Below are 16871 nucleotides of genomic sequence, written 5' to 3'. Positions count from 1 at the left end.
TATTATATGTAAATATGATTATCAATATTTCCTGTGATAAAAAATCTATCTATCTATCTATCTATCTATCTATCTATCTATCTATCTATCTATCTATCTATCTATCTATCTATCTATGTTTTTAACCTTAATTTAACTTTAATTTAATTTTATAATATTATAATGTTGCTAATACCTAGTTAACGAGTACATATTATTATTATTATTATTATTATTATTATTATTATTATTATTGCCAAATATAAATATTTTCTGTGATAAAAAAAATAGAACTCCAAATAAATACAGAGACATGGTGTAGTAGTTTCTTAATATCCTACAACAACTATTAAAAATTACACTTGACATTTTTCATTAACTCCTCAAATCAATCAATCAATCAATCAGTCTGTCTGTCTGTCTGTCTATCTATCTATCTATAAAAAAACTATATGGTTTTACCATTATTTTAATTTTATCATATTTTGCTTATACCTAGTTATGTAAAATTTATATGAGTAATTAACTTTAAGAGTAATTTCTTCTTCTTCTTCTTCTTCTTCTTCTTCTTCTTCTTCTCATTATTATTATTATTATTATTATTAGTAGTAGTAGTAGTAGTAGTAGTAGTAGTAGTAGTATCAACATGTAAATAATAGAAACTATTATGATTAAAAAAGCAGTATTATTTGTTGTATTATTTTTTCCATCAGGTCTATTCTATCTTTCCATAAGGCCTAATTAACATCTGAGTATTTGAATTAAATTTGAATACAGTGTTTTGTTTCCCTACAGAACAAAGAGGATGGTTTATAGCCTTTATATTCACATACTAGAGAACCAAGAGTTGTGTGGAAATCTCAGCACCCATTAATCCCCCCGAGAAAGAAGTGAAGAAGACAAGCACAGTCTTGAGTCCCAGCTTTAATGGGTGAGGGCACACCCAGGATCCAGCCATTCTCTGCTCAGATTCTTGTTCTATGATTTTATAACCACACCCTTGTTACTTATTTTTTCCACTTTACACATTTATGATATTTGGCAAAATAGATAATAGAGATATTTGATCAGTTTGTGGATGTTTTGTGCTTACTGATTGATTTGAAAAGTGTTCTAAAGAAATGAGCTAAAAAGAGCATAATGATAAAAGATACAATCAGATTTCATGTCATTTCCTATTCCACCGAAAGCTTCATTTTAAAATAAAAGTGACATCTGTCTCTATTAAGGTTATAATGTAATATAGTTCAAAATAATTGCCAAAACTGGTTCTCTTTCATTTTTGCTTCTCTTTAATTCTCTGTAATTTAGGGTTTGTTTGTTTTTTTACATTAATGAAGAAGTCAACAAACATACAAAAAACAAACAACAACAGTAATACTACTACTACTACTACTACTACTACTACTACTAATAATAATAATAATATAATATTTTGATATCTATTTATTTAATGTTTCTTAATATTTGATCTTTCTAGTCTTATATTTTAAAATCTGTATTTCAGTGTCTTGATGGTTACTACCTTAAGAAAATTGGAACATATAATAATAATTTTCTATATAAATACATGATTTAAGAAATATTATTAAACGATAAGGTGCTGATGCTGGGTGGAAAAGGGTGTAGTAGCCGTGTCCACGCTGTGATTGACAACAAAACTCTCCAATCAACTAACAGCAAAACAAAACGTCAAAGGCGTATTAACCAATCAGAGGCTTTTACGATGCCCGGCACACGCCCCTAATATTCTTTTGACAGCTGCTCCGGGAAGGACGCTGAGGAAGTGAATCTATGAAGTAAATTAGTTATTATTATTTTTTAAGATAAACTGTATTATTTCGTTAGAATGGCGCACGTAAGGCTGTGAAGATTACAGCGACGTTGAGGAAAAACATCATTTTGCATTGGGGTAAGTTAGCTAACTAGCTATTTTCCTGCTTGCTAATCAATTAGCTCGCTAGCCAACGTTTTGTTTCACTGGATACCGAACGGCTGATCACTCACTACCTAGGCGCACTCAGTCAGGGTGTTTTAAAGCTGTATCTAGTGCACTTCATTTCCAGTGTAGCGCTATTTAGAATTCGGCCTACCAGTTATTTCCCCCATGCTCTCAGTGAGCTAACTAGCTAGGTAATTAACTGTGTTTGTTTTGCATTAAAGCCGTCTTGGATAACGTACATCACAGGGCAGTTATTTTACTCTTAGCTAAAGGTTACGGGTTTTAATTTCTTAGATATATAGTGCAGTAACGTCTTGGGCTACCTGCTGTATCACTCAGCACATCTGGCAGCACATCTGTAAACATGCGGAATTTTACGTTTTAGATAGAAATGACAAGCATGAGTATGGCTGTGCTGTAGAAATGATTTAGAAAGCGATTTTATTTACTTCATATGGAGTAACCATGTAAAAATTGCACATAAACAATAATAATAATACATTTAACAGGTTTTAAAACCTTTTACACTCCTCACCAAGGCTCTAATTTATTCAGGTAGGTATGTTTTAACCATCCCAGTTTTATTTCTCAGTCAGAGGAATACTACCATCCCATTTCGCTTGAGATTGGTTGATGGATGAATCGATTAAAGGTTGATGATTGATTCATTCATCCATCTTCACTGATTCATAGGGTGCGTCCCATAACTCTAATTTATCTCTCTCTCTCTCTCTCTCTCCTCAGTTCCTGAATCCGACAACGTTCAGCCCAAGACCCGGGAACTGGTTGGCATCCATCATCTTTTAGGGATCAAGGAACGAGGACGGAGGAGGCTGCTAGAGTACGGATACACACGGATACACGGGTGCTTCCTGTGAATAAGTATTTGTTTAGTTGTAGCATGTGACTTAAAAGCCGCACATCTCTCAAAACTCCTCCAAAACAAATGACATCAGTAATAATAACAGTCACAGATACCAAATGAATCATCTTAATTTCCATAAACACCTGGTACAAATAAATCCTTTCATGAAAGCGAACTAATAGACGTCTATTTATAGTTCTGTTGTACGAAACACGATTCAGTAATGTAAAGTAACCCAAAGTCGCTCGAAGTGATGTTTCATTCGTTAAATTCATTTGCTCGTGATTCCTCTTGTCCATGTTTTCTTTTCCGGTTTATTCACCAAATCATTTTTTTATTCATTTATTAGTTCACAGAATTATTCATTCATTCATTTATTGATTCATTCATTGAATCATGCAGTATTTGATTGATTCATTGATTCAGTAATTGAGTCATTTGGTGTTTGATTGATTGATTCATCGATTCATTCATCCATCCAAAAACTTTGGTTAACAGTGCTCCAAATACATCTCCAAATACCGTTCTCTCTCTTGCTTTGTTTTATACAGCCCTTCTTTCTCAACTTTTCTTTAAACAAACTTACAGTAAAGACTGTAATAATATTCTTCTTATCGTGTACTTTGTTATTTACTTACAGACACATATATGAGGGCTGCGTAATAATCATTAACATTATCAAAAGTCATGAATCGTGATCAAAATTATTGTTGCAGAAGCCGGAATAATAATAATAATAATAAAAAAAAAGGTTTGCTGAGTTAGAATCCTTTTCAATGACTCTTTTCGTTATGCTCACAACATTTGCATTCAAATATCTGGACTGTATCTTTATAATCCTAGATATAAAAACATAATTTTGACCATTTTCATTTTCGTTTAATTCATTTATTAATTTAAAGGCTGCCTTTTATGATAAGTCTAATTTATTTTTAGTATGATGATGAACCTGTAGGACAACTATAAATGAATGTTTCACTTTCACACCCACACCTGCTATGACCAGGTAAACAATTATATCCGGGACTATTTTTCAGGTCACTGATAGAAGTGTTTTTCTTTTTTCATCCACATAGAGAATCATTAAAAAAAATACACCACTGGCAGAAGCCCAATACAGTACAACCCCAGTATAGATCACCTATTAAACTGATGACATTATGAGTTATTGCATTCTCTCTCTCTCTCCCTCCCTCTCTCTCTCTCCCTCTCTCTCCCTCTCTCTCTCTCTCTCTCTCTCTCTCTCTCTCTCCCCCCCTCTCTCTCTCCCTCTCCCTCTCTCTCTCAGAGATGGAAACTTTAATCCCCATCATTAACCGGCTGCAGGAGGTCTTCCTCACCGTCGGAGCTGAGATCATTCAGCTCCCTCAGATCGTCGTAGTTGGCTCACAGGTCGGTCCAACATGGCGGCCCAGTGGCCCAGAACGACACAATCAGCTATATAGTTCTTGTGTAACTATATGTGATACAAATCATGAAAATAGTGCCATAGAAATCTGTTTAGATGCTATACAGAGTTTCCATGTTGTGTTTGTGATTGACCACACAGAGCAGCGGGAAGAGTTCTGTGCTGGAAAGTCTGGTTGGACGAGATTTTTTACCCCGTGGGTCAGGAATAGTCACACGGCGCCCTCTAGTGTTGCAGCTGGTGAACGTCCTGCCGCTAGAGGAGCGGCGCAAACAGGAGAACGGTAACCACACGCTGCTGCATTCAGTGTGTCACAGCAACGTCCAAGCTATAAAATACTAATAACTCCTGCAGACCCAAGCCCCTGTTTCAAGCACCTAGTCTGAAAACCACTGTCCTAGCAAAGATCCAGTTCAGATTTTATTTGTCATATACATAACCGTACAAGTCGAGCCAAGAGTCAAGAAGCTTCTAGTGTCATTTCAGCCATATAGAGCTGGTGGAGTACATAGTGAAATGAAAACTAAGTACACTAACACACCACTAGATACAGTGCATGTGTGCAGTATAATGACTGCAAGGGTAAAATGCTGTGGATATAAACATAGGACACTTAGAAGCAAATAAAAAAATGTAAGTGGTTCATACAGCTTTGTTTTGTTTACATAGTGTGATATATATAGAGACATTTTAGTCGAAATGCTTTTTGACTGCTTGTTACAAAAGACATAGAGTAAAATAGAATAAAAAAAATAGTTACAATAAAGAAAAAAACAGAGATATTATTATATGTACAAGGAAAAAAATCTGCTGTATCGTAAATATAAGAAATAAACCAGAAAAGTCCAAGTTCTAGTCCAATGTGTTGTCCCAGTTGAGGGCGTGAATGAGAGCACTGATCAGAGACAACTGTTGACACTAAGGAACATGTGATTCCTAAAGTGAGGACTCTCGAAAAAGAGAGCAAGACGATGAAAAGACGTCTGTTGTTAAGAGTCTGTGACTAATTTCACTTTTGACAGCAGCTCTTTTATTTATGTCATAGTAACATCCTCACAAGTGCTGTGAAAAATCAAGATAGCGCTGTAGGTTTTCCATGGGAAAGTTTGAGGGCATTTCGGTTTCTCGAGTGTTATTAAGGTCAGGTGAGACAAAAGATAAAGACCGATGAGGGAAAGACTGTTTATCGCTGCTATAACATAACTACAACTAAACTTATACAGAATTCAACAAAATTCACATCTGATGATTAACTACTTAACAGCATGCTCCTGCACTAATCAGATCAATCCTTTCCATTTCAGTATGGCCGACTCTTCTGTCTCTGCAATCTGTGAAAGTGCACTTTGTCCAATTGTAGACATTTCTATGCTTCTGTTAACATTTTTTCTGGATTGTCCTTTCTGTCTTCTCACTCTTCCACAGAAAACGGGACCAAAGCAAACTCTCAGAACTTCCCAGGTCTCTGTGTGTAAATAATTCTTTAATCCGCATGAACCCTTCCCGTCTGTTTACTTCACCCGGCACGTCGTCGATCCCAGAAACCACTTTTCTTTCTTTTAATTTTTATTTTAAACCACTTATATCCACCTTTCAACATTTCATCCATTTCATTATTTCATTTTCCGAACCGCATTACACAGGTAACATCTCCGCTACATCGTCTTCACGCTAATTATAAAAGACTCATTGTTGTGCGAAGAGAAATGAATGAAATTTGAATTGAGGTCTCGGTTTACTTGTCATCTCATCACAGAGCCTTGTGAAGGAGTCACGTTTCCTCCACAGTGCGCTCTCACAATGCTAAATTAAACCGCCTAACTGAATTAAAATGCTTTCTTTTATTTCTCATTACAGGAATCAAAGCTGAGGAATGGGGAACCTTCCTTCACTGCAAACACCAGGTGTTTAACCCTTTCAGTCTCGTCCATCAGGTGAACGTGTGTGTACGATGACGCAGGAGCTGAGCTGAAGTGAATGTTTATGTTGTTGACAGGTTTTTACAGATTTCAACGACATTCGGACTGAAATCGAGGAGGAGACTGACCGAACAACTAACAACAAGGTACTGAGGTACAAGTAAATCTGTAAACTTGAAGTCAGGTTGAACAAAGACTCGCCTGCTCTAAAAATCTGAATTTTTAGCTAAATTCCGTTACTTAAACACCAAGTATGTGAGCACAAAACAGTATAGCTGCATCCCAAACAATCTCTATTAGAGGCCCAATGGGACAGGTATCACGCTGCCCCCATCCTCACTCATTTTCATTGAAGGCGGAGCAACAACACAACACAGTTAATGTCTAGATTGAAAATACTCTTATACTATTATTTGTTTAATAGCAACGAATAAAAATGAAATCTCTCCAGATCGCTTCTCCAAACATAGGCAAAGTTTGCGCTCAGATAGAAGTAGCGTCCCAAATGATACACTATACCCATACACTACTATACCAGTATAAGATCCCATGTAATGTGATGTCGCTACAGTAGATTTAGCAGAATATGGTGAGATATTAAAATGTTGAAAAATAAATCGCACACAGTGAGCTAATTTAAAAGCCATTTGTAAGACATGTCTTCCACCGAGATGTCATCGGTCATCTTGAAATTTTTCTTATCCGGTGTCGTCTCCTGGTAGCCCCGCCCCCTTTTCTAGAATATAACCAAAGCTTCGAGCGTGGATCCTTAAATAACCTTTTATTGGAGTGCTTGTCAGTACGTTTTCTTTTTATTAATACTATTTATGTTCATTCAAATGTCTTTTATTTTATAGTATTGAATTAATAAAATTGATTAAAAAAAATCCATAAATCACTCTTTTTTTTTTCTTTAAGGCCATTTCATCTTTCTTAAAATTTTTCTAAAAATGTTCTGGATATTGTATGTGCACGTGTAGGGTATCAGCTCAGACCCCATCCATCTGAAGATATTCTCCCCGAACGTTCTGAACCTCACCTTGGTCGACTTGCCTGGAATCACCAAGGTAACCACAGACAAACTGTTCTTCTTTCTGCACATTTGTTGCTGAAATCTTGCTGTGTGGCTCGATTTCAGCATTTCGCACATTTCTTTATGTTCCTTCCTCCAGGTGCCAGTAGGTGACCAGCCAGAAGATATTGAGACTCAGGTTCAGGAGATGATCCTGTCCTTCATCTCCAACCCGAACTCTCTGATTCTGTGTGTCTCTCCGGCTAACTCGGACCTGGCCACTTCGGACGCGTTAAAACTGGCCCGAGAGGTCGACCCTGATGGTGAGAGAGCTCTGCTATTCGGTGTTCTGTCTCTAGAACCAGTTCTAAATTAGTAGACTGGACCCACTAGTGACAAAAGTCATTCTTAAAGGCAGTTCTGTCATAGATATTTGCATCACAAACCTCTCTGATGATTTCTGCAATGACTAAAGAATTATAAATAACATTTATAATTATATATTTTAAATAAAAATAACATTTACAGAAATAACAACCCTCTTAGACTTTTCTGTTGATTATGTACAAAACATCAAACCAGTCACTTACTTGCAATATAAAACTGAATGATTTTTAAAAAAAAATATATCAGAATTTCCATATTTCAGAAAGCTGCTTTATCATTTTTAATAATATTTAATTAGCTCTATTCCACACTGTTTTTACAGATATTTTTATCTGACTGCTTGTGTGTGTGTGTGTGTGTGTGTTTCCAGGTCGAAGGACTCTGCTGGTCGTGAGTAAGCTCGATCTGATGGACGCTGGGACGGACGCACTGGAGGTTCTGCTTGGCCGTATCATCCCCGTCAAGCTCGGCATCATCGGGGTGGTCAACAGGTCAGAGTCTAATAACAGCGGAGAGATAAAATATGCACGCATTTTCACTATGACAAATTACCCTAACTGCCTGTTTCCCCCAAGGCTTCATCAGCCACAGTTCCTGGAAACACCTTAGGGTATAAGGAGTATGAGGAGAGGCTTTTTATAAAAGCCTCTAAAGCGATCCTGTGATTTGCCTTGCAGCTGAAACTAAGCTGCTCTTATAGAAAATTATATGCACATAAACGTATACGCATATGCATATGGATATACTCTTATTGCCAAAATTCTTGGATGGTGTTGTATACCAGAAATGTATTCAGAACATGTGAAATCTTCCACCTTTTCGCTCCACATTCTTATTCAAGCTTCATAGTATAATATCAGCTCATTGATTATTGCATTTGGCCCAAGCTGAGTTTTTCTCTTGCTGCCCGGCGGGTGAGAAACTGCTAATCTGCCAGTGCAGTGGAATTTTCCAGTCTCCTTCGGACCAAATCGTTGCTCGTGTTACAACCCGGGAGAAATGCTTTCCTAGAGCAGACACAAAGCCGAAATGGGATTATAAAATTCCCGTTGTGTTATTTTTCCAACCCAGTTTTGTGGACTTTTTGCGTGGCTAGGATGAGAATCTAATTAGGCATTTTATGCTTTATGAAGGCAGAAGTGAGCTATTAGTGACCCAAATCCTTCACTCTGCCTGCTAGTAGCTTTCCTTTTCCACAAGTGGGCAGTATTTCAACATTATTCCTGTTATTTTTTTTTTTTGTATGACCATGTACAAGTTTTTTTTTTTTTTTTTTTCTGGGAAAAATGTAGTAAACTGATCTTTGCTTGGAATAGACTACACCTTGAAACACAGGCATTTTTAATGTTCAGGTTCATTAATGTAAAGTTTTCAATGAGGCTTTTAAAGCAGCAAGTGAACATTCTGTTATTGTTTTGTTGTTTTTTTCTCTCCCAGGAGCCAGCACGACTTGAACACTCAGAAGAGCGTAGCAGATGCGTGGCGTGACGAGCAGGCGTTCCTGCAGCGCCACTATCCGTCTTTAGCGTCTCGCTGCGGCTCGCGCTACCTGGCACGCACGCTGAGCCGTCTGCTCATGCACCACATCCGCGACTGCCTGCCCGAGCTGAAGGCACGTGTGACGGCGCTGAGCGCCCAGTTCCAGGCGCGGCTGAGCAGCTACGGCCAGCCCGTGGAAGACCAAAGCGCCACCCTGCTGCAGATCGTCACCAAGTTCGCCACGGACTACTGCAACACCATCGAGGGCACGGCTCGACACATCCAGACCTCTGAGCTGTGAGCGGCTTCAGTACATTTTATACATCCGCAAATCGGGGAAACAAACCAGTAGGTGCAGGAAATAACCGACAAAGATGAACGAATCACGTGCATTGAACTGGAAGGGAGTGTAATGTTTTGAATTATACTTGTAAACTCCAGTTTTTTGTCCATTCATAGATGCGTTTACTGTCTACGTGCCAAATTATCGCTTACATTCCAACAGCCTTATTAAACTCAAACATCTGCCACCTGCAGTCTTGTTGCTTATATATATTTCCCCCCCAAAACATGAGTGGAGCATCCCACTGAGCTGCTTTTCTTTGCCTGAGAGTCTGACAGATACGGAAAGCCACACATTTCCTCTGTGCAGCTGAGCGAAAATGACAGGCGGCTAATTAGCTGGAGGACCGAGCTCATTACGTCCACTCAGGGAAAGGAAATATGACTCCAGCCTGTAGTGCACTTCCACTCAGCCTATTGATGTGTGAAGTGTATAACTGCTCTTAAGTGCTGTCTGTTGCCACAATCTACCACTCAGGCTGTCTCTGGTACATCTTTTTCCAGATGTGGCGGCGCTCGGATCTGTTATATATTCCACGAGACGTTCGGCCGTACCCTGCAGTCCATCGACCCGCTGGGAGGGCTCACCGAGCTGGACATTCTCACGGCCATCCGAAATGCCACGGTAATGTGGGTTATCTTTCGCTGGTTCATTTTAGCCGAATTGTGTGTTCTTTAAAAAGGTCATTCAGATATTAAACCGAATCATGCCTAAAGCTCAGCTTGACTGAATGTCACATATCAGAGCATGATTACACTTGTACTAAATTTTTAGAACGCTTGCCTGTCAGTTTATAATGAGATTTTCAGCTCCACGTTTTCTTAAAATAGTGTGCCACAACAACTGCAGTGCAGACTTTCACACCAGTCAGTGCATGCAGATTAAATTCACTGAAAGGATTTAATTATAGAAAGATGATTAAATGCAGCCATAAACTGTCTGAACCACCCTGGTGCATTCTGGGTAACACCGTACTTGTGCTGCAGGGTCCGCGGCCAGCGCTGTTTGTTCCCGAGGTGAGCTTCGAGCTGCTGGTGAAGAAGCAGATCAAGAGACTGGAGGAGCCGAGTCTGCGTTGCGTGGAGCTCGTTCATGAGGAGCTGCAGAGGATTATCCAGCACTGCTCGTCCCACAGTACACAGGTAACACACACACACACACACAGTGTTGCAGTCTAACCACTAGTCTTCTGAAGGACTTGTTCTTATTAATCTTCCTTTTTGCAGTATTGAAGATTCAGGTGCAATTTCACTCTGAAATTGAGTGGAAGGTGTGTAATTGGCTTTGCTCATTCCACCATGAAGGGTACTTGACTCAGGGCCACTTCATCATGTCTATTTGCGGCCACTTGTTTACCAGACAAGGAATGTTTAAAACATGCTCTATTTCCACAAAACGGGAATGCTAATCTCACTCGATTTTCATTCAGGTGCTATGTTGTATCTAATATCTTCACTATATTGCCAAGTCATTGAATTCAGGTGTTGTTTTTCAGGGAATGGGCTTGGTCCCTTAGTTCCAGTGAAAGGAACACTTGATGCTTCAGCATGCAGAGTCCTGACCAGGACAGAGTCTTGACCTCAACCCGATAGAACACCTTTGGGATGAATTATAGCGGAGCCTGGCCAAAACTGGGACATCTGCCTTTACATGCACATGAATGTAATATGGATTTGGCCCGCCCTTTGTAGCTATAACTCCTCTGGGAAGGCTTTCCACAAGGTTTAGGAATGTGTTTATGGGAATTTCTGACCATTCCTCTAGAATCACATTTGTGATGATGTTGGACGAGAAGGTCTGTCTCGCAGTCTCCGCTCTAATTCATCCCAAAGGTGTTCTATCGGGTTGAGGTCAGGACTCTGTGCAGGCCAGTCAAGTTCCTCCACACCAAACTCACTTATCCATGTCTTTATGGACCTTGCTTTGTGCACTGGTGTGCAGTCATGTTGGAACAGGAAGCGGTCATCCCCAAACTCATCCCACAAAGTTGGGAGCATGAAATTGTCCAAAATGTCTTGGTATGAAGCTGAAGCATTGGAACTAAGGGGCCGAGCCCAACCCCTGAAAAACAGCACCTGAATTCAATGATTTGGAGGGGTGTCCCAATACTTTTGGTAATATAGTGTACCATTTAGCCGTAGAAGACATGCCGTTTAAAAGTCCTCAGTTTTGTGAGTCGGTAGGACACAAGAAGGCGGGATCATTTTTTTTCCCCCCTTTTCTTTCAGTTTTTTCACTTCTGTATACACCTTCTCTGAAAACTCTCACGTACTACATTAATGTCAAATCTCTAAACCAAACATTTTTACTCATACCCAATAAGATGGAAAATAACAACACAAATGCTGTGAGCACAATATCACAGCGCGTATAATTATATCTGTCACTTTTTTTGCCGTCATTTTTTTCCGACTCCTCCGAGTTTCATGACACACACTCTCTCTCTCTCTCTCTCTCTCTCTCTCTCTCTCTCTCTCTCTCACATAACTAATCAAATTCGCACTTTCTCAAAGCCATAGACTTTTCATTAAAATTCCTCTCATCACCTCCTTATCTTTTTGTCCTCCTTCTTTTCTGTGTTTGCACTCATTACACATTATCACGCTTCTGTTTCCTGTTTTCCGATTCAGTTTTAAATATTTCATAATGAGAATACAGGTGCGCAGGTAATGATAACGGCTCATGTTCGGTAATGGATCGTAATAGATCAGGGGGAAAAAAGTAGGGCTCAGATGTTAAATAATGGCTTTATTTATCCCTAACCTGTAAAAGACTAGTGTTGATTCTACAGATCGTGTGTGTGTGTGTGTGCTTTCACAGGAACTGTTGCGCTTTCCCAAACTGCATGACTCAATACTGGAGGTGGTGACCAGTTTGCTCCGAAAACGTCTTCCAATAACCAATGAAATGGTACGGACCTGTGTTTGGGTTTGTGTGTTTGGACATGTTTTTTACAGCTTGATGGGGACCAAATGTCCACACAGGTAGTGGGATATCAGAGTTTTGACCTCGTGGAGACATTCTAGTTGGTTCCAACACGGAAAACTGCCTTTTTTTAAAAATGATTTATTCATTAAAACTAAAAGAAGCACTGATATTATTAGATTTAGGTTTAAGTGTAATATAGGATATGTAAGTGGAAGGTCCTCACAAGGATAGTAAGACAGATCTGTGTGTTGGTTTCTGTTTCTGTCTTAGGTCCATAATCTTGTGGCAATAGAACTTGCGTACATCAATACTAAGCATCCAGACTTCACAGATGCTGCACAAGTGTCTGCTTCTGTCAACAGCCAACAGGTACTGGTAGACACACACACACACACACACATCATTTTATTTTCTTTCATGTGTACAGAAACATAACATAGCAGTCATATATTAAATAAAAACTCATGCCATGCATCCATCCATTCACAGACTGAGTCACTGGATGGAGGAAAGCGCTGGAAGAATGATAAGATGCCGTCTGAAGAAAAGGGCTCGGTGCCTGGATTTGGAAGCCCTAGCAAGACTGTCAACCTCCTGGATACGGTACATAAATAAATAAATAAATCACCCTAGATCCGGTTCCTTTACCTTTAAAAAAAAAAAACTATGTCAGCTTGGTGTATTTCTCTGTAAATGTGGCATTATTTATTTATTTCTATGCCGTTAGGACTTGACTGATTGATATGTTTCCCTTCCTGCAGGCAGTGCCGGTCTCTCGAAAGCTGAGCACACGTGAGCAGAGGGACTGCGAGGTCATCCAGCGCCTCATCAAGTGCTACTTCCTCATCGTACGCAAGAACATCCAGGACAGGTCAGTGGGCGAAAACTGCGTACAAAATTAACATCATGCATTTTCTGGTATCAATTTATTGCCCACTAGAATGTTGTCAGTTATTCTTTCCACTGTTTGTCTTCTTGCCTGGAAAGAGAAACTGCATGGATTTATAAAAACGTAGATATAAAATGCAGTTTATGACTGTGTGCTCAATATGATGCTCAAGTTCGGTTACAGCGACATAGAGGGTAAATGTACTCAGAAGTGTATGAGCATCTCCTAAGCTAAAGGTCACGTCTCTGGTCCTCTTCATCTGAAGAACTGTAGACAACCAGGCAGCGTCCTTGTAATTTGTGCCAGAGGCAGGACTGTTATAAAGGCTGCTACAGCATGTTGTCCTTTTTACACGGGTTTAAGCCAGGCAGCTCTAAGCTTTAAACCTACAACTTTCAAGTAGCGCGAGGCTAGAGCCCTGAAAAAATGTCAACCTTTATATTCAGCGTCTTGGATCTTAACCAGTCCCTCATCCTTCTCATCCATCTCTCTCTCTCTCTCTCTCTCTCTCTCTTTCTCACCTCAGTGTCCCTAAAGCAGTGATGCACTTCCTGGTGAACTTTGTGAAGGAGCGTCTGCAGAGTGAGCTTGTGGGTCAGCTGTACAAGCAGCCTCTGTTGCAAGAGCTGCTCATTGAGTCTCAGGAAACGGCACAGCAGCGCACTGAGGTCACCCACATGCTGGAGGTAAGCGTGTAGTCAGTGGTACCCGTGTGTGTGTGTGTGTGTGTGCGTATAAGCGTAAGATAAATAAGGTACAGATAGGTTAATGAGCAACCTGAGGGAGGTGAGTTGGCAGTTATGCAGATGAGCTGTTAGGATGTCCATTTCCAGACATGGGCAGTGAATACAAATATGAGCACTGGCCAGCTACAAGACAGTTAAATCTATTAGTTTTAGAATTCCGATGAGGTCGTGGTAATAGCCTGTGGTCCAGATGTTGACCCTGGAAGTATTTCACCAGCCTGAAACATGAACCAAACACAAGCAGCTCGATCCAAGCCGTGTGCATTTCTGCAGCCTTTCAATCAGCCAATCCTGTGGCAGCGGAGCGGTCTAAAGAATCATGCAGACTCAAGTCATTCAAGCTTCAGTTAATGTTCATATCAAACATCAGAATGCAGGGAAAAACAAGTGATCTCACTGACTTTGACAAGGTTGGTGCCAGATGGACCAGATGGTCTGAGTATTTCGGAAATCTCCTAAGATTTGTCTAAGGTCTCTGGAGTTTACACAGAACAGCAGAAAACACAAAACATTCAGTGAGCAGCAGCTTTGAGGGCGAAAACACTGATGAGAGAGCTGAGAGAATAATGGCTAGAGATAAAGAAGGGAAATTAATTTATAATAATGGTGTCACCCAGATGAGGATGGGTTTCCTTTTGAATTTGTAAGGTTTCTTCCTCTGGTCGTCTCAAGGAGCTTTTCCTCTTCGCCATCCCCTCTGACTTGCTCATTACTGAATTCATACGTTTCTGTTTTGTGAAAATGTGCATTGTTAAAAGGGCTATAAAAACACTCAGTATCTGTGGCGTGCAGGAAAATATCTTACTGGACTAATCTCAATCTCATACCTGGTCATATGCGTGATTCCACATTAGTCTACACTGATCAGACATAACTTTATGACCACCCGCCTAATATTGTGTTCGCCGCCAACCCAGCCCTGACCCATCATGCACTGTGTATTCTGACACCTTCCTATCAGAACCAGCATTAACTTCTTCAGCAATTTGAGCAACAGTAGCTCGTCTGTTGGATCGGATCACACGGGCCAGCCTTCACTCCCCACGTGCATCAATGAGCCTTGGCCACCCATAACCACTGTTCCTTCCTTGGACCATGTTTGAACACCCCACAAGAGCTGCAGTTTTGGAGATGCTCTGATCCAGTGGTCTAGCCATCACAATTTGGCCCTGCGTCAAACTCGCTCAAATCCTTACGCTTGCCCTTTGTTCCTGCTTCTAACACATTAACTTGGAGGACAGAATGTTCACTTGCTGCCTAATATATCCCACCCACTAACAGGTGCCATGATGAGGAGATCATCAGTGTTATTCATTCAGTGTCATAGTGTGATTTATTTATTTTTTCTTCTGCTTCTCTTTGTTAAAGCAAACGTCTCTCTGTTTTCCTCCCTTGTCCCTTCTTCTGTCTTCTCAGGCGCTCCAGAAAGCTAACAACATCATCTCCGAGATCCGAGAGACACACCTGTGGTAGCCAAAGCGACACGTCGACGAGTGTGTGTGTTTACATGTTCGTGTGTGTGTGCGCGCGCGTATGTTTCACTACCATGTCACGTAGATATTTAAACGATTCCTAGAGCACATGCATCAAACGTACGTATAACTACTCAATCTTTCAGGTACTGTGTGTGTGTGTGTGTGTGTGTGTGTGTGTGTGTGTGTGAAAGAAAGAAAGACAGAGCCAGAGAACTTGTTCATCTTTACTATAGGTCAGTACAACAACACGCCTGCTTATTTTCCCCCTGAATTAAGAGGCACACTCAAAATGCACTGAACTTAAAGAGAAGCACTTGGACTCTTTCCGACGTCCTCCGAAGAAAATTACAAACATCAATTGTTTTCCTGCTCTCAGTAACCACCAGGCAGCTACAACTGCACTCACTTTCCAAGGTTCGTAGTGGACCAACCCATATAATGACCAAACACCTATTAGTCCTGCTTTTTTTTTCTTCTTTTTTCTTTACTTTTATGAGTAACTGGAGTATATTTTTTAATCTAATGCTAATTTACTGTGTGATTACCGACGAATTCAGAGACGTTTTTGTGGCTGAAACGAAATGAGTTCTAGAAGTTTGAAGTAAAGCTGCAATCTGCAGTGATCACACATGCACTACGGATGTTGTAGGCAGAGATGAGATTGAAACACTGGAGTTTTCCCTTTAATCTGAGTTTAAACCTGTAAGTAATATTTGACTGTTAAGAGTCTCGTCATTTTTGCGTCGAAAGTAAGGAATAAAACAACAGGATTCCCCTGAAACAGGTTTTTATTCCTCTCATTACAATTTTTAATCTACTAACAAACAACCCGTCGTACTTTTCCTCCATTTCTTGTCACCTTTATCGTCATGGAACGTCCACGAAACAGGTTATCACTTACGCTATAGCGGCTATAAACGGTCTTTCCCTCACCAGCAAATCCAAACCTCAATCTACTGCCATGCTAAAACCTTTCCTATGATGTCTCACACTGGAGATTCCTTCTATTAATAAACATCACCGTACGGAAGACATCTCCGTATCGATGATTTCCTTTGTTTCATAACAAAACGTGTTCACAAAGCGTATGAGGCGTTGCAATGGAAATGAAAACATATCAGAACACCGTCTGACCAATCAGAACCGAGAACTGAACCGAGCTGTGGTACGATTATGACTCCATACACCACAGACCCGGAAAATTCCGTAATATCGAAATAATAATATTTTCAAACTCCTAGCGGTGAAGACGCATGTAATACCTTTCAGCGAGAGTTGTGCCCATATTTCACACACACATGAATCGAGGAAGACTTCGGCTCCGTGTGTGTTTTGATGCCGATCATTTTTAAAGATAGCAAGCTCCTCCCATTTTTCGATTTTCTGCATGAGTTTCGTGTAATCCTGGAGGGACTGATGAATGACAAATTGTAATATATTTGTAACATACAGAAATACAAAGCATTATTATTTTGGAAGTGCAGTGTATAGGATTATTT

General features: G+C 40.0%; 1 protein-coding gene across 4 annotated transcripts; it reads left to right on the top strand.

Annotated features, from left to right (window-relative positions):
• Positions 1–1702: 1702 nt before the first annotated feature.
• Positions 1703–15553, top strand: si:dkey-32e23.4 (dynamin-1-like protein). Of its 4 annotated transcripts, none has more exons than XM_058390003.1 (19): positions 1703–1891; positions 2666–2762; positions 4075–4178; positions 4336–4477; positions 5620–5655; positions 6052–6098; positions 6191–6259; positions 7094–7180; positions 7286–7448; positions 7883–8003; positions 8950–9288; positions 9838–9958; positions 10321–10476; positions 12155–12244; positions 12533–12631; positions 12752–12865; positions 13024–13133; positions 13678–13837; positions 15314–15553. In XM_058390003.1, the coding sequence occupies exons 3-19, from the start codon at positions 4077–4079 to the stop codon at positions 15368–15370; spliced, it is 2013 nt and encodes a 670-aa protein (XP_058245986.1). In that variant the 5' UTR covers positions 1703–1891; positions 2666–2762; positions 4075–4076; the 3' UTR covers positions 15371–15553. The 4 variants fall into 4 exon arrangements, with proteins under 4 accessions (XP_058245986.1, XP_058245988.1, XP_058245989.1 ...); XM_058390005.1 differs by having other exon boundaries at positions 2666–2786; XM_058390006.1 differs by having other exon boundaries at positions 2666–2795.
• Positions 15554–16871: the final 1318 nt, after the last annotated feature.

The sequence above is a fragment of the Hemibagrus wyckioides genome, linkage group LG05 (assembly GCF_019097595.1).
Source record: "Hemibagrus wyckioides isolate EC202008001 linkage group LG05, SWU_Hwy_1.0, whole genome shotgun sequence".
Lineage (NCBI taxonomy): Eukaryota > Metazoa > Chordata > Actinopteri > Siluriformes > Bagridae > Hemibagrus > Hemibagrus wyckioides.
Note: the sequence above shows the minus strand (reverse complement) of the source record. Positions and strands in the feature narration are given on the sequence as shown.

Coding starts and splice junctions, on each gene's coding strand:
- si:dkey-32e23.4 (XM_058390003.1), top strand. CDS start 4,077: ATGGAAACTTTAATCCCCATCATTAACCGGCTGCAGGAGGTCTTCCTC. Junction 7,181..7,285: donor ACTTGCCTGGAATCACCAAG/GTAACCACAGAC, acceptor TCCTTCCTCCAG/GTGCCAGTAGGTGACCAGCC. Junction 13,134..13,677: donor CGCAAGAACATCCAGGACAG/GTCAGTGGGCGA, acceptor TTCTCACCTCAG/TGTCCCTAAAGCAGTGATGC.